Source organism: Ursus americanus, chromosome 22 (genome assembly GCF_024610735.1).
Source record: "Ursus americanus isolate L20-20 chromosome 22, mUrsAme1.1.p, whole genome shotgun sequence".
Taxonomy (NCBI): domain Eukaryota; kingdom Metazoa; phylum Chordata; class Mammalia; order Carnivora; family Ursidae; genus Ursus; species Ursus americanus.
The window spans coordinates 30,889,628-30,911,462 of NC_142148.1; the positions used below are offsets into that span (position 1 = coordinate 30,889,628).

A 21,835-nucleotide genomic window follows, 5' to 3' on the forward strand; every position below is an offset into this window, starting at 1 on the left:
CAAGTGAGTAAACAGTTTTCTGTTTGTTTTGATTCCAATCATTGTTTTTTCTTTCTTTTATGCCTCTTAGAATGGGGAGCGCCCTGCTATCCCGATTTGATTTGGTCTTTATCCTGTTAGACACCCCAGATGAGGATCACGATCACTTACTCTCTGAACATGTGATTGCAATAAGAGCGGGAAAACAGAGAGCTGTCAGTAGTGCAACCATAGCTCGCATGAATAGTCAGGATTCAAATACGTCCATACTTGAAGTGGTGTCTGATAAACCATTATCAGAAAGATTAAAGGTAGGCTTCTCTTTCTTAATCATTCATTTCGGTTCTGTTTGAATGTCAGAGTTCGGGGTGTTGCTTATTGTAGAGCAGTGGTATATTGCTTTCCTGCCAAAACCTTTTATATTACAATAGTAGGGTTTATGTAAACTTCATTTGAAATCATCTAAGCCAGCTAGACTCAGAGCTGGAACTACAGTGTTTGGCTTATTTGGAAAGTCTTTTAGAATTTTTTATGTGTCTCAACAAGTTATTTTAACAGAAAGATTTTATTTGCTATCCTTATAATCTTGGACCTTTTTATCATGCTTTAGGTAGTTCCTGGAGAAACAATAGATCTAATTCCCCACCAGCTATTGAGAAAGTACATTGGTTACGCTCGGCAGTATGTCTATCCAAGGCTATCCACAGAAGCTGCTCAGATCCTTCAAGATTTTTACCTTGAGCTTCGGAAACAGAGCCAGCGGTTAAATAGCTCACCCATCACCACTAGACAGCTGGAATCTCTGATTCGTCTAACAGAGGTTTATTTTAAGTTCATGTTTTCTGACTTAAAAATGGGGCAAGAGGTGATATGATTTCTCTCAATTTCCTGCATAATTAACTCAATTTTTCTTCCAACTGAGAGACATTAGAAATGGATGTATAAAATTTTTTTTTTTAAAGATTTTATTTATCTATTCAACAGAGATAGAGACAGCCAGCGAGAGAGGGAACACAAGCAGGGGGAGTGGGAGAGGAAGAAGCAGGCTCCTAGCGGAGGAGCCTGATGTGGGGCTCGATCCCATAACGCCGGGATCACGCCCTGAGCCGAAGGCAGACGCTTAACCGCTGTGCCACCCAGGTGCCCCGGATGTATAAAATTTTTAAAAAAATGTTTGGTCATATCTGTATCGTAACTAATCAAAGTATATCCACTTCTTTGTAGGCACAGGACCAGTTACATACCATTCAACTCCCCCGCCCTTAATTGACATTTAAGACTCCTGGAGTGTGACAAGTGGTTAGGTTAATTAAGGATTCTGAGATTCTAAGTTGAATATATGGAAACATGGAATGTGTCAGTATTTGATTTGATACACGACAGGCCCATAAGGATTGTACCTATTTTTCTAATAGCAATAATATTTATTCACAGGTTTGGAATGCTAAGAGAACTCTGGCAATTGAAATTAGCTAGAGTTTGGGCTTTTTGCATTTAAAATCAGATTATCCTTCTATGTTGTTTTAACAAATTGGTTAGACATGATTTCCTGAAAGTAAAAGGCAAGGAAAAACCAAGTGTATTTCATAATCAAATTTTCTGAAATGAACATTCCAAAAGATATATGTTAGTAGATACAAATAGGTTTTCATCCATATTTTAAATGAGTGTTTGCATACTTAAGTTTTCAGATAATTTTATTCTGACTTTCCATATTACAGTCTCCCTCCCCCCAAAATCAGTTTTTGTGTGAAATGAATAAATGAAATAAGCTTCAACATATTATACCCTGCTCAAACAATGTAAATGTACTTACTTTTGTTATCTAAAAATACTTGTTTTCTTTCAAAGGCCCGAGCAAGGTTGGAATTAAGAGAGGAAGCGACCAAAGAGGATGCTGAGGATATAGTTGAAGTTATGAAATACAGGTACGATTAAATTTTAAATGCTGTTTTAAGTGAAATATCAGTCATCTTTTCATCTCAAATTATATATTAAGGCCAAGCAAAATTATTTTTACATAGCTTGTTTGATTCTCTGAACAAACTATACTTTCTTGGTTTAAAATATTTGTGTAGAGGGGCGCCTGGGTGGCGCAGTCGTTAAGCATCTGCCTTCAGCTCAGGGCGTGATCCCAGCATTCTGGGATGGAGCCCAACATCAGGCTTCTCCACTAGGAGCCTGCTTCTTCCTCTCCCACCCCCCTGCTTGTGTTCTCTCTCTCACTGGCTGTCTCTCTCTGTCAAATAAATAAATAAAATCTTTTTTAAAAAACTTTGTGTAGATAATCTTTATATTAAAAATATTTTTGAATGGATAATACATTCACGTAGTTCTAAAATCAATTCAAAAACACCTATTTTGAGAACGCTCAAAAGCAACAACCTCGTAATGGGTAAAATCATTAGCACTTAATGACTACTAACCCTTTTGACCAATTCCTAACATATTATCTTTTGTCTCTTGTCTTGGTTTAATATTACACAGTGCTTGGACTGTCCATTTTCTCTTTTACATGATTCAGTACTAGGGTCTGAGGAGTCTTGAGAGATAAAATTTTTACCAAGCTGGCTTCATTCCCTCTCCAGTTGACTTCATTGTGTTGGAGACTCTCCAGTTGCCATTTGTAAGCAACCAGGTAGTCCAGGAATTACTAGACTGTCTCCTACAACGTGCTGCCAGAGGTTCAGTGTACTAGCACGTGACATAAAGGAATGGCCACAAATACCAGTTATCTGCCTGACTTCTGGTAGACCAGACCAATTAGAAACCTAGAGATTGCCCTAACAGAGATCCTTTTTTCACTAGAAAACTAAGTCAGTGAATCTAACAAAAATTCCAGAAAATCTGGGTTCTAACTTTTTTTCCCCAATTAAAAACAATGACCCAACAGTACGGACTTCTTGTTTAGTGACCAAAAGTTGCCTCTTTGTTTACAGTCTTTCTGAGCATCTTGCTCTTAAACTCTCCACGTGGGGAGTTGGAGCTAACATTTCCTTTTCCATTTAATGATCTCTCACCCTTTGGGCCTTCTGGTGCCTGGCTGTACTGACCAGTGTCATGTGCTTCTACTTCATAGACTTGTGGCTATCGAGCAAATCAGGGATCAAACTACCTGTCACACTCTCTTACCTGTAACATTCTACTTTTGAGGCTTTACCCTTCCTTAGTTTCTGTAGGTGTTAGATGCCAGACATTGCCTCAAGCAGCCATCTGGTATTTCTCCACAGTAAGTCCACTGGTCTGATTTGTTCTCATATCTGAGCACTGCACTTAAGATAAATTACTCTTTAAAACTTTTCAATAAAAATGGTATATTGCTCATTTATAATTAGTTCTGTGTGTCTGAATCTTCATGTCGGACAGTGTTTACATGTACTCTTCCATCCAAGAGGAACTCTTTAGCATTTCTTGTAGAACTTTGTATTTGTTTTTATTGCTTCTCAAAATTGCCCTGCTGGTAACTCTGAATTAGCTTTAGGCTGTCAGTTTACTTCTGGGCTTCTGAAAAAAGATAGCTCATCATTAACTATAAACAGTACCTACATGAGATTACCACTTTGTTTCCGTGAATTGAGTGTGCCTTACTGGCTTTCATAAAAATTTTCAGATAACGAGAATAGGCTGATTCCTAGTGATTGGAATTAACTATTGTTACTTCCATAGTATATTTCAAGACCCAGTTAAACACGCTGAGACTAGATTGTGAATTATCCATTTTGTTATTCTTACCATGCTTTCTGACCTTAGTCTGTACTCTATAAGAGAAGGGACCTTATCTGTTATATTTACCAGTGTACTTCTAGGATCCAGGGTCATACCTAGCACACAGTATGCCCTCAGTAAATGTACTGCATTGATAGTAAAGTTGACCATAGTAATCACTTTTCATTCATTAGCTTTTCCATTTCAGAGATTCCCTGTCTTGAGTTTTTGAATGTTTGCCCTTAATGTGTTTTTGAACCTGTAAAATTACATTTTAACTCAGAAGCAGAAGCCAAAATAAGAAAAATCTAAGCTGTGATACAGTTCATCATAGTTATCAAAGCACATAGCTATAAAAACTAAATGTTTATGGGTAGAAGTTAGCATAAGTTATCTTTAAAATTAAAAATGTACTAGGAAGTACAGGAGAATAGAGCCACCTTCAAAGATGAAAGATAATTGAGTTTTTTCTCTTTCCGGAAAGTGGCTTAGATATTTATAAATCTTCACGTCTGAAGCCGTATAGCTCAGATTCAAATCCCAGATATGCCACTCATTTGCTGTGTAACCTTTGGCAAGTCACTTACCTTATTAGACTTTGTTCTTTCATAAAATGGGAATAAGAATAGTCCCTAAATCAGAGGATTGTGGGACTAAATGGGATAGCATATGGTTATTAAATATAATTAAGGTGAACATAAGTTGTTAATAATTAACATAGTAGCTTAGAGCATTTTTGAAAAGTATCTTATGAGAAATAAGCTCTCGTTCATTATATCTTTTTACATTAATTATATTATGTTTATTTTTATTATAGTCTTATTTGGATGACTCCTATTTGTAACTTTCTCTTTCATGTAGGCTCTTATTATTCAGGGAACAAAATGAAGCTATGCTTTTAGTAACCCTGTAAACTCATTGCTATAAGCTCCTTAAGGGCAGGAATTACATCTGTTTTATTCACCACTACAAGTCTACTGCCTAGCAGGTGACCAATTTATATTTGATTAACCAATTCCTGATTTAAATGACATCTTTGCCTGTAAGCCATGCTGTGAAATTATATCTGTTCCATTGTAGAGGCGGGGAATCAGCCATAAAACTGTATTATAGATGATGGCTAACTGTATCTCTGGTGTTTTCAGACTTCTGGCTAAAATCTATAAAGTACATATCTCTTTCTTTAATGATACTGTGAAAATAAGAGGAAGCAGCAGAGAAATGGAAATAATAGGTGGATCCTTTCATATCTAACCGTCATTACTGCAAGTCAGCAAAAACACTTCTAGTTCATTCCCCCAGTATTTTTAAACATCTTTCATTTGTCAGATGTTGCACTAGGAGCTAGGAACATATCTTTATCTTCTAAAGCCTAAATTTAGTATGTTTAGAATTCCTTTTTTTCATGAATCAAAAAGAATGTTCCAGGTATTTGTATCATAGTTTATCAACCCTGTATTCTTATGCTTTTCTCTTCTCAAATGCACAAGTTTCTTACAAGTGATAACTGTGTCCAAAAATGTTTTTATCTCCACATAGTTCATACCATCATGAATTTCATAGTGGCCATTCAATCAGTACATGTTTAAATCTTTGCTACATGAGCCTCATGGTTGGTTACACATTTTTCTTCTTATAACCTGGGACAAAAATTTTATAGCCATGCCACACTGGGTAACTTTGTTTTTCTCTCCTTTTATTAAGCATGCTAGGAACTTATTCTGATGAATTTGGGAACCTAGATTTTGAGCGATCCCAGCACGGTTCTGGAATGAGCAACAGGTCAACAGCAAAAAGATTTATTTCTGCTCTCAACAACATTGCTGAAAGAACTTACAATAATTTATTTCAATTTCAACAACTTCGGCAGATTGCCAAAGAGCTAAACATTCAGGTATGATAAACCAAATACTTAATCTTTTTTACGACAATCTCATGAGGTCTTTATTAAGTATAGCACTTTTAAATATCAAAAGATTTGGATGACTGTGGAAAACGGTACAAAAGTTCCTCAAAAAATTAAAAATAGAATTACCCTATGATCCAGCAATCACATTACTGTGCACCTACCCAAAGAATACAAAAACACTAATTCAAAGTGATATATGCACCCCTGTGTTTATTGTAGCATTATTTATAATAGCCAAATTATGGAAGCAACCTAAGTGTCCATCAATAGATGAATGGATAAAGAAGATGCAGTGTATACACACACACACACACACACACACACACACACAAAGGAATATTACTCAGCCATAAAAAAAGAATGAAATCTTGCCATTTGCAACAACATGGATGGAGCTAGAGAGTATAATCCTAAGCAAAATAAGTCAGTCAGATAAAGACAAATACCATATGATTTCACTCATATGTGGAATTTAAGAAACAAAACAAACAACAACAAAAAAAAGACAAACCAAAAACAGACTCCTAACTATAGAGAACAGGTGGTTACCAGAGGGAGGGTGGGGGGAGGGGATGGGTGAAATTGGTGATGGGGATTAAAAGTATTTATCAGGGATACCTGGCTGGCTCAGTGGGTGGGGCATGCAGGCCATGATCTCAGGGTGTTGAGATTGAGCCCCAAGTTGGGCTCTGCACTCAGCAGGGAGTCTGCTTAAGCTTCTCTCTCCCCCCTTAGGGACCCCTAAGTCCCTCCCCCATGTGTGCTCAATCACACGTGCGTCCTCTCTCAAATAAATAAGTAAATCTGTAGAAAAAAATAAAAATAAATCTTTTTTAAAAAAAATACACTTAGGAGGAGCACTGAATAATATGTGGAATTGTTGAATCACTATATTGTACACCTGAAATGAATATAACACTCTTAACTATTACTGGAATTGAAATAAAAAAATAAAATGGAGATTGAAAAAAATAATAAAAGATTTGGATAAAAAGAATGGAATAGGCTTTTTTGGACTGTTTCAAAATATAAGCTTATTTTCTTTACTTAAGCTATGAAATGAGCTGCTCAGAGCTCTAAAAAAAAACAAGTTTTTATCTAAAACACATACCTACCTCTTTTTCAGTATCTTGACAGTTGGGAGAAACATAGCAAGACTCACTTTCCATGTTTTTTTTAAATCCCTTGTGGGCAAGTCATCTTAACGTCTTTGAATCTCAGTTTCCTCATTTGTTAAATAGACATGATTCCACCTGCTCTACCTACTTAAAAGTTTTAGTGAAAATGGATGTAATACAACTTGAAGCACAGAAAAGTTTATATGGAAAACTGCCCACTTAATTTCAGAATTGAAGCGAGTCTAACTTTTGTTTTGAAGCTAATCTAAAACAAATATTAAAAATACTCTGGGGACGCCTGGGTGGCTCCTTCGGTTAAGCGTCTGCCTTCATCTCAGGTCATGATCCCAGGGTCCTGGGATCGAGCCCTGCGTCAGGCTCCCTGCTCAACGGGGAACCTGCTTCTACCTTTCCCTCTGCCTCTCCCCCAGCTTGTGCTCTCTCTCTCACACACTCTCTCTCAAATAAATTAATAAAATCTTTTAAAAAAATACTCTGGATACTGGAGTTTTTATTTTTTATCAGCTCAGCTAATCAACTAGAATAGAATCTCAGAATTGAAAGCTCATATGTGAGCAGTTTTCTCTATGAGGAAATACAAATAAATGTATTTGCCCAAGAAACTTGAGAATTGTATATTTCTGTTTGAGAGATTCCTTTTATAAATCATATTTTTGCATATTACTTAATGGGCTGCTTTTTGATATTTTATTCCAGGTTGCTGATTTTGAAAATTTTATTGGATCACTAAATGACCAAGGTTACCTCTTAAAAAAAGGCCCAAAGGTTTACCAGCTTCAAACTATGTAAAAGGACTACCAAACCAGCACCTCCTGGGATTATTAGCAGTTTAAAACCATCTCTGTAATAAAGAATACATTAAAAAAAAAAAAAAACCACGTTCTCTAGAAAATGACGTACTAAAGGTAATGTAATAGGAAAAGAGTGTTAATTTAAGAAGTGATAAAGTCAGGTGCTAATTTTTTACAGCTCTTCTGAAAGATTAAAAATAAATTGTTTATATTTTTAAATGATATATTTTTTTTCATAGTTTTATTTTTGGCCTCTTATTCTTATAAATATTTCATAGTTTTTTTATATTAAATATCCATCTTGGTAAGTATTCGCAAAGTTACATCTTAATGTTTAAATAGTTCTGACACACAAATACTGAATTTCTTTCAGAAATAAATTGAAACCAACTTTCAATTCCAAAAAAATTGGAAATATTTTATATTGACATATTTAACATCTTAGCTACTGAAAAAAATTTTAAATGCTTTTTGTTCTACTAGCAAAGTTAAATATGCACTTGTTTTAATTCAATAGCTGTGCAAGGCTATATTAAAACCAAGCAGCCTCATTAACTTACTACAGAGAAGGTGAGAATGCTCTTCTCCTAAACCCTTATGTATGGTTACACATACACACACACACACACTTTCCCATTTTATTCCAATTTAGTTATATGTCATCATTTTCTTTTAAAGATTTTATTTATTTATTTGACAGACAGTGAGAGAGGGAACACAAGCAGGTAGAGTGGGAGAGGGAGAAGTAGGCTTCCTGCTGAGAAGAGAGCCCAGTGTGGTGCTCGATCCAGATCATGACCTGAGCTGAAGGCAGACGCTTAGTGACTGACTCAGGCGCCCCATATATGTCATGATCTTATATATTAAATCTATATTTAGCCTCAGCATTATTATGACTATTGAGTATTACTCATTTCCTTTCTTGTACAGGACTTTTTGTTTTCCTTAGAGTTAATAATTAATTGTTTTTCAACAACTTAGCTTTCTCTGTATCTACCACTAATTTGGCCCTGAGGCTCTATTGCAAGTCTATGTCTCCTCTCAGAACATGCAAACAAATAGTCTATTTTAACTTCTTAGAGACCTCTCTCCTGGGTTTCTCGAGCATTTTCGAGTCTGAACTACACAGCTGTTATTTTGGGACTCCCATTTTCTGTCCCATTTCCTGACTTCTATGCCTTCCTCTTTCTTGTTTCACTGCCTCCTTTTGGTAGAACCCATCTTCTAGTAGCTTCCTGAGAAAGAGTTCATAAGGCAGACCTTACCCCTGGATTGATAGTTTGAGCATAGAGTTTTAGTTTTCAGTGTTTCTGTTTAGAAATCCAAGGCCATTATGATTTTTATTCTTGGCACATGATCTCTTTTTTCTTGAGAAGGTACTTGGATCTTCCCTTTTCCCAGGTATTCTGAAATTTTATAATGTTTAAAACTATCCTGGTGGTTTCTCACGCCAAAAATATTGGTGTTATCTTTGTCTCTTTTTTTTCTCTTACCCTTATATTAGTCCATCAGCAAATTCACTCAGTACTTTTAATTACTTCCAGTTCCACTATTGTGGACCAAGCCACCATCTCTTGTCTTACTTTGTAAGGACAAAGACTTCACTTTATTCTGCTGCTGCTGCTGCTGCCCCAACAGATAAAACAGATTTTAAAAACACATACCCATATGAGGTCAGTACACATACAGTGGGTGATTATATCACTTATAAATGAGGGCACAGAACTTAACCAAAGTAGGTAAGCAACTTGATTTAAGAATATGAAAAATTTCAAGAGAATAAAAAGGATTTCTAGCAACAAGATGGAGGCATTCTCCCCTTTCTCTCCTGTGAAGTTGCTCAAAACCAAATAAGGAAACTGAAAAATAAAAATATATAGTCCATCTTCTGTGAACTAGGAAACAACTGAATCCCCAGACCCCAACACACTAGGAAAAGCTGCCCAATGTTATCAGGATGACCCAGGTAGCCTTAAAAGAGGGAAGAGGCTGAGATGATGCTGGTGGTGAATATTGTAGAAGAAACCAACAAAGTGTATTTCTTAAAATATACTTTACACCCCTTTTGGGGCAAAAAGTAAAACCCCATTTGCAGTAGTGTGGATATGGCATACAGGTTGGCAGCAGCTTCTCAGGATCTTGCTGGAGTACAAGAAATAGATGAAGAGATGTTGAATGAGCAGTCATACTGATAAGCCATCTTGACAGAGAAAAAAACATCTGGCTGCTCTCAGATTTCTCCAAAGCAATGTTCATCAGTAAAACAATGGAGTAATGCCTGCAAGATTTTTTTTTTTAAAGATTTTATTTATTTATTTGACAGACAGAGACAGCCAGCGAGATAGGGAACACAAGCAGAGGGAGTGGGAGAGGAAGAAGCAGGCTCATAGCAGAGGAGCCTGATGTGGGGCTCGATCCCATAACGCCAGGATCACGCCCTGAGCCGAAGGCAGACGCTTAACCGCTGTGCCACCCAGGTGCCCCTGCCTACAAGATTTTTAAGAAAGAACTTTATACCCAGATGTTTTAATCAAGTTTCTTAACTGCAAACCAAGAGTCAAACTTTAAAGAGCCAGATAGTGAAAATTTTAGACTTTCTGGGCTATACGATCTCTGTCACAAATACTCCGTCATTTTAGCTCTAAAGCAGCTATAGATAATAAATGTGTGTGGTTGTGTTCCAATACAACTTTATTCATAAACACTAAGAGTTGAATTTCATAAACATTTCATGTTAAGAGTACTAAATATTCTTTTTTTTTTTTTAAAGATTTTATTTATTTATTTGACAGAGATAGAGACAGCCAGCGAGAGAGGGAACACAAGCAAGGGGAGTGGGAGAGGAAGAAGCAGGCTCATAGCGGAGGAGCCTGATGTGGGGCTCAATCCCATAACGCCGGGATCACACCCTGAGCCAAAGGCAGACGCTTAACCACTGTGCCACCCAGGCGCCCCAAGAGTACTAAATATTCTTAATTTTTAAAAACCATTTAATAGTAGGTAATGGGTCAGATTTGGTCCATTTGGTTATAGTTTGCAGCATCTTGGTTGCAAATAATAGAAACTGACTAACTTGATTAAGTAGGAAAATGAGATTTTCTTTAAAGAATTTTGGTTAGCTCACAGAATCATTGGAAGACACGAACCAAAAGGCTAAGCTTCAAGATGCACTATCTAAAACCATGCCTTAGAATTGACCTAAAGAGGAAGCCATTATCATCCTACTGCCACACAAGGCACTAGAGGAAAGTGTTGTGCCTCCATGGCTCATTGATACCACTTCTGTACCTAGGACACTGGGAAATGACTGCCCCCGGGGAGAGGTGTAAAGAATGTCCCCACCCACACAAAAAGAGCAACAAAGAGTTCTTCATGGGGTCTCCTTAAGTTGCTGCATCTGAAACAGAAATCTCATTAAGAAACATCTGATTGGGGTGCTTGGGTGGCTTGGTCGGTTGAGCGTCTGCCTTCAGCTCAAGTCATGATCTCGGGGTCCTAGGATTGAGCCCCGCATCAGGCTTCCTGCCCAGCGGGGAGCCGCTTCTCCCTCTCTCCCTGCCCCCCCCCAACTCTTGCTCTCTCAATAAATAAGAACCTTTAAAAAAAAGAAGAGAAACAAAAAGAAGAAAAGAAAGGGAGGGAGGGAGGGAGATAGGAAGGGAGATCCAATTGAAGAAGGCTAGGTTATATGCCCTTCCATAGAATGCTAGGGAAGTTTTGGGTTCTGCTTTAGTGAGGCAAGACCAAAAAAGCCAAACTTTCTCATTTGTTATGAGAGTGTTCAAATGGTACTAGACTGCCAGACAAACACCACTGATGTAAAAGCCAACAAACACGTCCTAACGTACAAGAACTCAGAAAGTGAGCCATTCTTGTAGAATCTACTAAGATACGACTTACAGCAAACTAGGTGAACAGAAGGAAAAACTGGCAATGTACATTGAATGTTTAACAGTAAGATAAAAACTGAAGATAAATGTGAGGATAATTGCCATAGAACAGAAAGTAAATATTAAGTCCTGACTTTTGAAAAAAAGGAAGGAGGGAGAAGGTAAGTAGTGTAAATATGATATCTTCACCTTTAAAGGCTGGGGTAGAGGCCTAAAAGGTACAGAAAGCTGATAAATCTATTAATAGAATTAAAAGCATATTTCACAAAAGTCAACTCAGATAACATCAAACAAAATAAAGGTAGATTAGAGAGAAGGACAAGGATATATACTACATAAATAGTATGTTCATATACTATATATATATTTATACTATATGAGTATGTATATATGCTATATACTATATACTATGCTATATATACTATATACTATATTCATATAGTATATTCATATAGTACACAGTGTATTATAAATATATAGTTATATATACACACACACTGACTATATAGGCATATAAATAAACTACATTGTGTTCAAAGAAGAAAATAATACTGTTTAAAAAGTCAAAGTTATAACTATTATATAAAGTTATAGGGAAAATATGTTAATAAATTATCAGAAGAATCTCTTCTGGTTTTCTTCCATATTGTGTTGTCTGTTTGGTCTCCATTAATCACAAGGCCAAAGTAGAAGCCAAAATTGTTTACGTCTCCTCTGTGATCCCAGCTTTTGCAACTAACAAAGCCTCCAACCACAAACCCCAACATTTGTGTTTCACTTCCTCCCCAGTAAGGGACATCCCCACCTAAAAACTTCCCACAACTATAGCAATAAAGGCCTAGGGTTCCCCTTACTCTTGCCTCCTGACCAACCTGGGTGCTTCTCTACATGGTCCTTTGTGGCATGGTATGCCCCATTCTCTTAGTAAATGTAATTAATGCTTTCCAAAAGCAGTTGTCTGTCTCTTGTCTGTCAACTTACCATACCTGATTAAAACAAATCTCAGGTACAAATTTTAGAACAGAAAAAAAACAGAGCAAGAAAACATTACATCATGAAAAGTTTTTGAAATAAAAGCCTAACATATTCATGACGTCAGCTTAAACCTAAATATGTCACATTAATAAATGCAAATGGACTCAACTCACCTATTGAAACAAAAAGATTTTCGGATGGGTTCACAAACTGTTGTTTGCAAGATACACCTAAATAAATGTCATATATTACCTGCAAGCTAACACTAATCCCAGGAAACTCAGAAAACCACTGTAGATTAGAGCTAGGTGGATGGGGGGTGTGGAGCTATGGGGAGCAGCTACTGAACAGAACAACGCCTTTCATATCTTGCCCCTTGTTCACACTTTCACCTCAATTCCCACTGCTCTCATGTTCCTCAGTCTGTTTCCGCCACGCTGGTCTCTGCTGGTTCTAGAACATGCCAGGCACATTTCCTATCCGAGGGCCTTTGCACATGCTATTTGCCATCCAGTATGCTTTTCCACCAGAGAGCCACATGTCTCATCCTCCCAACTCCTTTGGGTTATTGCTCAAATGTCACCATCTTAGTGTCATCCTTCCTAGACACTGTTTAAAACTGCACTCCCCCCGGGGCGCCTGGGTGGCACAGCGGTTAAGCGTCTGCCTTCGGCTCAGGGCGTGATCCTGGCGTTGTGGGATCGAGCCCCACATCGGGCTCCTCTGCTATGAGCCTGCTTCTTCCTCTCCCACTCCCCCTGCTTGTGTTCCCTCTCTTGCTGGCTGTCTCTATCTCTGTCGAATAAATAAATAAAATCTTTAAAAAAAAAAAAACTGCACTCCTCCCAACCGTATCTTCCTTCTTTTGTTTCTCTGTAGCAATCAATACAATCTAATATACTATGTAGTTTATTCATCTTTTTTATGCCTGTTTCCTTAGTCCAGCTAGAATGTAAGCTCCATAGGGATAGGAATTTTTTACTCTTATCTTCACTGTTAAGTCCCCTGTTCCTATAGCAGTACCTGGCACGTGAGAGGCATGCAGTAAAATATTTGCTGAATGAAAGTCATTCTGGGGAAGAGGCATGTGAATGAGCTTCTCAGAATGCTCTGTGTATGAGAACATCTGTGACCATAGATCTTCTCACTAAAGGAGCTTCACAATTAAATGGATGTCACCTATTCCATAAATGTCAGCTAGTCTCTCTCTCTAGCCACCCAGTCCTTGCTCAGTGAATTCATGACACACTGACCATGAGGCCAGGGTTGGCAGTTAGGCTTATGCTCACCAAGCCTAAACTTCCCCTCTGCAGGGGTGACACACACACTATCACTGAAACTTCCTCTCACCAAGGGTGACAAAGACTATCACCGTTGCTGAGTATCTAATTTGCCAGTGGACTAACCTATCCTGAAATAGCACAGTAGCATGCTTCAAGGGGCCTAGCTTGCCACTTGGTGGCTGATCACTGGGCCTCCAGGGGCAGCAATTTGTTTTCACTGAGGGTGAGAAGTGAGCTTATTTTGGATGTCTGTCCTTCCTGCCTTGCTTCTTTCAGCAGTGCCATATGTGAATTCACCATCGTGATATCCCACATAATATTTCTCCTGACGAAGTCATATTACGACTGAAAAAGGCAGTTGGTTGAAGTTCATATGCTACTGTCTTTACTATGTATCCCATTACCCAAAAGCATCTGGCCTTAGGGAACACTGGAATGGACAATGAAGATTCAGTTACGGCGCCAGCTAGGTGATAATACCTTGCAAGTCGGGGTATGTCCTACATGAACTTCTCCAAGCTAGTGACCACGTTATGGTTCTGTTTCTCCCATAGCCAGAATACACGGGCCTAGGAAACAAGGTACAAATTTTAGAACAGTTTCATTGTTCTTTTTTTTTTTTAAGGTTTTATTTATTTATTTAACAGAGATAGAGACAGCCAGTGAGAGAGGGAACACAAGCAGGGGGAGTGGGAGAGGAAGAAGCAGGCTCATAGCGGAGGAGCCTGATGTGGGGCTCGATCCCAGAATGCCGGGATCACGCCCTGAGCTGAAGGCTGACGCTTAACGACTGCACCACCCAGGCGCCCCTTTACTGTTACTTCTAATAGCCAGTCATAAAATTTTGGTTTTGCATCCCCATAAAATTGGGCTTTACTAGCTAGAGGTCTTACTATATAAAGGAAGAATATGTCTGTCAGAGGACACAGCATGGCTCCATTGAACTGGAAGTTGAGATTGCCACCTAAACATACTGGGTTCTTATGCCTATGAAGTAGAAAACCAAAAGGATTAATGGGCCTGTAACTGAGAAAGAGGGGGAAACTGAGTCACCCCTATAAATGGGGGCACGGAGGACATTTCTGAATCTTAGAGAATCTTCTGGGGCAGCTCCTACTATGTTCACATCCACCGGTAAGGGGTGATGGAAAGCTACAGGCAGGATCTCTAAAGGCTCAGACTCCTCAGGAATGAAGCTTTGAGTCACTCTACCAGGTAAAGAATCCACAGCAGCTAAGATGCTGACTGAGTGAAAAGGGAGTAAGGAATGGGAATGGAGGAAGATAGTTCTAATCATTAAGGACAACCTTAGGACCCTCATGAGCAGTTGGGGAGAGGTCTGCACTGTACATGAGCCAATTTGCCTACTTTCCCTCTTATTTTTCTCTAGTGTTTTAAATGGATTGGTGATAATTAACTTGATAATTTAGTCCTAAGGATAGAGGTTACCAAGGTGAGAATGTAGCTGAAATAGAAGAGGAATACGCACCACACTGTAGTCAGTGATGGGCCTGTATAAATAACTCTTTTATAAAGGAGGGAAATACGGTTCTTGCATTAACATGTTGTAGTCGCCGTTGTTATATAGAAGGTTATGAATGGGTAGAATTTCGTATATGCATATTGCCTAGCCAAAGAGGTGAAGGTCGTGAATACAGTGATTTAATACCCAACCTTCATTCCTACCTCCTAGTGTGCTTTCCTATCATGCAGAGACCAGGAAGCAAAGAAACGACATTTCCCAAACTCCTTTTGCAGCTAGCGTTCTGAGTGTGAGTTGGATTGTACTGATTAGACGTCCAGGGTGAGATCTGAAAGGTAGAAGTGAGGAGAGAGCCATCTTCCTCCCCTGCTTGTTTTTCAGTGGCATATGTAGTTGAGACATTTACTTTCTCTGCAGCAGAATTCCAGCAGTTGTTGAGAAGCAGCTGTGGTGTGATGGCCGCAGCCCCCATTCTCCACCTTTCTCGCTGTTGTGGGGGTAGTAGCTCCTGCAGCAAGCCAGACCTGCAACCTTTTTCTGGGAGTCAGTTCTGGAGACCCAGTGTGGAGCGGCCACTCCTCCGGCCCTTCCAACAATATTACAAGCACCCAATTCCATTTTGCAATCCTTCTTTTTATTGTGGCTACAGTGGTTTGTGTCTCCTGCAACTAAGCCCTCACGGATACGTTCCACCCAAATCATATACAATACTTACGGGTATAAGGCAATATTAATTCACAAAAACTGTATACTGGCTTTATCTGGAGTTATGGAGGTAACCACCAGAAGAACTAAAAACAGACAAGCTGTGTTAGGTTTGCTCTGGGGAGTCGGCCTGGGGATGGAAAGGTAGAGCATACCTACTGATTTCCATCATCAGCTTTTCTCCATGGTGGAATTAGTTGCCATGTGTACATACGGCTTCGATCGTCCCCAGGTTCTAGTCCCCACAACTTGTGACTATGTTAGGTTACATGGCAAAGGAAAATTAAGGTTGCTAGTCAGCTGACTCTAAAATTGGGTGGCAGGACTGATATAATCAGAAGGAACCTTAAAAGTGGCAGAGGGAGGCAGAAGGACAGCATCAGTGAGAGAAAGATGTGACTGCAGGAAAAAGGCCCAACAGACGAAACACCGTTGGCTTTTCCGATGGAGAAGGGAAAGGAATGTGGGTGGGGTTTAGAATCTGGAAAAGGCAAGGAAACAACGCTCTAGAGAGGAACACAGCCCCGCCAGTGCCTTGACTTAATTGAAGCCCAGCGAGACCCGGGTCAGACCCCGACCTACAGAGCTGTAAGGTCATAAATTTGTGTGAAGGCACCAAGTTAGTGGCAATGTGTTGCAAGAGCAACAGGACACCAATACAACATCTTATATACAGTATTCTAACAGTAGGAGCCGAAATGTAGTCATGACACTGAAAACCAGCTGGGAAAAAAAAGGCAAGTCATGTCATTCTGTTGTCTCCCGCTCTCCGAATTTTGGAGAGTCGCTCAGTGAAAAAGACTCTCAGCTAAAATTTCAGTTGTGGAAGTTTTTAACATTTTGTTATTGACATCTCCCCTACGAGACCATAAGATGCCCCCTCCCCCCCCGCCTTGGCTGTAGTTCTGTACCATCAGAGGTTACCTAAACAGCAGCTAGACTAGAGGTTCTTGTAAGCGACCCTGGCAGTTCTCAGAGAAAGCTCGCATACCTTCACCAAGGCCAAGAATAAAAAGGGAGGCACAGAATTTCTGGGTTGCTAAGTTAATACCTCTAGAAGAAAAGTTGAGGTGATCTTCCTGTGTTTTCTCTGCGTAATAGATGAGATTAGGGACTGTAAAGAACAAGCCCAAGACCTGACTCTTGGGAACACGGCAAAGGGCTCATAAGACCACCTGAACTCTGAACACAGAGGGTTGAGTGAGCACTGCCTGGTGCTTCTTACCTTGGGGTTGGTGAGTGGGTCTCTTGGGCGACAGGAATCCTTTAAACTTTACACAAAATTTGTGTTGCATATTTTTTTTTATAGCTTTTACCAGATTCTACAGGAGGTCTGGAAAACATCCCCTGGAAGACATTTTTTTTTATCTTTTAGGGGCTGGAGCCCAGATAGTGTACAAACATGTAAGTTCTCTGAGAATAGAGACATGAGCAGATTGCCTAGAATCTAGGACGTGACTGGTATACAACAATTTTCTAAGTATTTGTGGAAAAAAAAAAAAGGAAAGTATACAGTTAGGCTAATTTGCTTCCAGGGCAATGGGCTTGGAATTGTTAAGAACAGAAGAGAGAGGGTGGCTTTAATACCAGAAAATCCATCCCAAACTCTGGCTGACGTCTACACAAGTTGACCTTACTTTGGTAATACCTGGTTTTATTGGGCAAAATCTCAGTTTTAATGTGAAAACAGTGAAAAATATTTCAAAAGGGATCCAGTCCTGTACTTTGCTCATAATGTCAGAAGGGACCTAGTCTAACTCCAGTTTTGCCAAGACACAACTGTTTTTAATGCTCTCAGTACTGAGTTGCCCAGCCCCGTACCCTCTTATCCTAATACCAGCATGTGCACCAAAAATAAGGTTATTAAATAACCTGATTCAACTGGGAAAAAAATTAATGTTGAGCTGTATGGAGACATGGTTTAGAAAAATATGAACAATAACAACTCTGCTCAATTCTTAAGGAATATGAAGTACATGCAGGAAATTAATAGCTGAAGAATACATACCATATTCAGAAACACTTTATTTTTTTCAGATTTTATTTATTTATATGAGAGCAAGGGAGCACAGGAGCAGGGGAGAGGGGCAGAGGGAGAAGGAGAAGCAGACTCCCCACTGAGCAGGGAGCCCAATGTGGGGCTCGATCCCAGGACCCTGAGATCATGACCTGAGCCGAAGGCAATAACCAGCTGAGCCACCCAGGTGTCCCCAAAAACACTTTAAAAAATAAAATTCTCATGCTTGCATTCCATTTTCAGTAATTACCCCTTTATTTCTTCTTATGTAATCTCTACACCCAACGCGGGGCTTGAGCTCATGACCCCAAAATCAAGAGTCACATGCTTCACCAACTGAGCCAGCCAGGTGCCCCTACATGAACCCCTTTAAAATTAATTAAAGTGCTTAGGATTCCGTGGAGGAAAAAAAAAATTACCTGTGTTCACATTTGAAGGTTTCTCTCAGAAGTAAATCACTGAAGGAGTCCACAGCATTGGTTTAATTTTTTTCTGGTGGGGAATGAGGGTGATTTCTCACCTTCCAAAATTCAGTCACTTGTCCTGAAATAGAAAGGATGGATAATAACATTAAAATAGGGCACCCTAAGCAACAAGAAGGAAAACAAGGTTCTTAAATTTTTGACAGGAAGGAGGAATAGAATGGAAAATAAAGCAAGTCATACACTAAATAATGTTAAAAAGCCCTTTGTTACTTTTAAAATATTACAAAGGGAAGAGGGCAAATATATCGAAACCAACCTTTTTACTTCCTCGTTTGTAGATAACGCCTGCCTATGTGAGCATTTTTATTTCCTTTAGAGGTTCCTACGAGAATGGACTGCCTAAAAACTCTTAGGTGAAGACTTGACAGATCTAGTAGTACCAGCAGTACGTTTGCGGGAAGGAATGATGAAAAGTTAGTACTTTTGTGGGAAGGAATGATGAGAAGTTAGTACCAGAAGCTGACAAAAAAAGAAATAGTTTAGATCTCTTAATAATTTAATCTCTTAGTAAATTAAACAGTGAGCTGAATTATAGAGTTTAGGTGGAGCTAATCTCTGCAAGTCCCAAGGAACTTGGCCCTGCAACTAATTTCCTCTCTTGTGTTTTAAATCTAAATCCAATCATTTTATTCCTTCCTATTTAAGTCTGTTAGTGTATTTATTACAATGATTAAACCTGCGCTTTATTTGGGTTACCAGTTACTGGATACTGGCTTTAGTGTCAATAATTATGGCTCACTCCTACAAGATTTAACTTGATTCCTAGAAAAGTAATTTCAATTTTCTGGTTTGCTTTAACTTCCGATCATTATTATTTATATAAGATCCATTTGCAAAGCTACTTCTTTGCATTATCATTATTTTCTTCTGGTCCCAAGGAACAGAAAGTGGCTCAAGTTTAGTGTGTCCCAGACTAAAAAACTTACTATAAATAACAAACCTATGCCTCATTGTATGTCTGATATAAGGGAAGGGCAAGTTTGTCAATTTATCAATAGACAGAAAATATTAATAGATTTGGGATAGAGTTTTTTTTTTAAGCTTATGCTTCAAATAGAAGTGAAAGTGAGAAAGAATGATTGGGTTACAGAATTTGCAAAAGCCTAAGATGTGTTGCTATTTAGCACAGCCAGATTTTCAGTGCTTTGCAACTTACCAAAGCATAAAAGTGGCAAGATACGACTACTCTCTAAGGGCAGGATTTTTATTTTTACAACTTCCTCAGCAAAGGATCCATTAAAGGATAAGGAGCCAAACACAGGATAGCTGTGATTGCATGAGATTTTAGTGGCTGTTAATAGCATTTATGTTTTCAAAGAACTAAAGTACACTGTTAACTGGCTAATTATCCAAGGTTAATTATTTACAATCTTTTTTCATATTCTTTTGCTCAATTAATGTTAGCACTTACATGATTGACTAGAGAAGTTGGGATAAGATACCTGACTAGCATATTTTGCTTTTTAAAAAAATAATTCTAATAAAAAGGGTAGAGAGATAAAAAAATCTGAAATTAATTTCAAGCATGAGACTTAGGGTTTACATGTGGATTTTTTGAAAAGATTTTATTTATTTATTTGAGAGAGAGAGAGAGAGAGAGAGTATGAGCAGGGGGAGAGGCAGAGGGAGAAGCAGACACCCTGCTGAACAGGGAGCCTGCTGACTATGCAGGGCTTGATCCCAGGACCCTGAGATCATGACCTGAGTGGAAGGTAGACACTTAATGGACTGAGCCACCCAGGTGCTCCTACATATGGATTTTTATTTGGATTTTTGTTACACACTTACTTTTCTCATTATTTTTTCCCAATTTGGGGAAAAAGTTCAGTGACAGATTCCCAATTCCCTCAGACATGTGAGCTGCCCAGCTATTTAATTAATCTTATTGGATAGAAATTAATAATTATAGAATTTATAAAACAGAAAATGAACTTATTATGAAACAAATACTTTAGAATTTTTAGGTTTCCTCTGCTCTCCTCCAAACTGTTAGGAAATATGTAACACTCTACATACACCGTACATACCTACTACCTTATTATCTGGAATTGTTTTCCGGGGTTTTTGCATTTTCTCCATTCTTCATTCCAGATTGACCTGTTCATTTATTGACACCTGTCATGTTGTAGAAAATGAAATCAGAGACTAATACTTGGATATTCTCCTGTCTTAAAATGTTAGGGAAATGCATTGCTAGAAGCACTGTTACTCATTATTTATTTATTTTTTTAAAAGATTTTAAAATAATCTCCACACCCAATATGGGGCTCAAACTCACAAGCCCAAAATCAAGAGCCACACGTTCCACTGATTAAGCCAGCCAAGCATCCCTACTTTATTTTTTTTAATTTTTATTGTTGTTAGTCACCGTACAGTACATCCTTAGTTTTTGATGTAGTGTTCCATGCTTTATTGTTTGCGTATAACACCCAGTGCACCATGCAATACATGCCCTCTTTAATACCCATCACCAGCCTATCCCAATCCCCCACCCCCCTCCCCTCTGAAGCCCTCAGTTTGTTTCCCAGAGTCCATAGTCTCTCATGGTTCATTCCCCCTTCTGTTTACCCCCCCTTCATTCTTCCCTTCCTTCTCCTACCGATCTTCCTGCTATTTCTTATGTTCCATAAATGAGTGAAACCATATGATAATTGTCTTTCTCTCCTTGACTTATTTCATTTAGCATAATGTCCTCCAGTCCCGTCCATGTTGCTGCAAATGTTGGGTAATTGTTCTTTCTGATGGCTGAGTAATATTCCATTGTATATATGGACCACATCTTCTTTATCCATTCATCTGTTGAAGGGCATCTCGGCTCCTTCCACGATTTAACTATTGTGGACAATGCTGCTATGAACATTGGGGAAGCACCCCTACTTTTTAGTCCTATGTATTAATCTGTCATTGTCCTTTAGGCCAAAATGCCACACTTTACTGTCCTACTTCATACTTAGCAGTACTATCAGTAGTCCATAGTAAAGTTGGCTTTCTTAAAAAAAAAAAAAATATATATATATATACTAATATACTGTATTTTATTAAAATTTTTTTCCAGCTGTATTTGATCTGTAATTGGCATACATCATTGTGTACATTTAACATGATTATTTGAAACAACTATACGCTGGGAAATGATTACCACAATAAGAGAAAAGGCCACATAGTGCCAACTATTACAGGCAGATGCAGCAGGAACACTTGTGGAGCAGAGAGAAGAAAAATCCCAAGAAACAATGAGAAACTGTCTTAAATTAGGAAGAAGTGGAAGGAGTGAATAAAAGCAATTCAGTGAGTGCAAAAGCACAGGAGAGGCTGAAATACTGCCCATTCTCACCTGACAGGATTATCCAATGTCTGTCTATGAGAATTGTAGCTATTTGATTCCAATATGATTATTTTTAAAAAATTATTTTTACACTGCTAGTACAAAAAGTTTAACTTTTCTCTCAGTGTCAGTATTTCAATATGTATATA

General features: G+C 38.5%; 1 protein-coding gene and 1 long non-coding RNA gene across 4 annotated transcripts in view; one reads left to right on the plus strand and one right to left on the minus strand.

The window, feature by feature from the left end:
• MCM8 (minichromosome maintenance 8 homologous recombination repair factor) overlaps window positions 1–7,607 on the plus strand; it is a 39,667-nt gene extending 32,060 nt beyond the window's left edge. The window contains exons 15-19 of the mRNA XM_045808798.2: window positions 71–290; window positions 590–799; window positions 1,831–1,907; window positions 5,389–5,578; window positions 7,429–7,607. Of these exons, the coding sequence (XP_045664754.1) occupies window positions 71–290; window positions 590–799; window positions 1,831–1,907; window positions 5,389–5,578; window positions 7,429–7,521 (790 nt within the window). The 3' untranslated portion in view covers window positions 7,522–7,607. The remainder of the gene's footprint in view (window positions 1–70; window positions 291–589; window positions 800–1,830; window positions 1,908–5,388; window positions 5,579–7,428) is intronic.
• LOC123799651 (uncharacterized) overlaps window positions 1–21,835 on the minus strand; it is a 42,774-nt gene that overhangs the window by 19,921 nt on the left and 1,018 nt on the right. For 2 of the 3 annotated variants that reach the window (XR_006781670.2, XR_006781671.2), the window contains exons 2-3: window positions 20,389–20,476; window positions 18,296–18,419 (exon numbers count right to left, since the gene is read on the minus strand). This is a non-coding gene — a long non-coding RNA (uncharacterized LOC123799651). Of the gene's footprint in view, window positions 1–14,151; window positions 14,241–18,295; window positions 18,420–20,388; window positions 20,477–21,835 lie in introns of all 3 variants that reach the window. The other variant, XR_015720945.1, reaches the window with a different exon arrangement.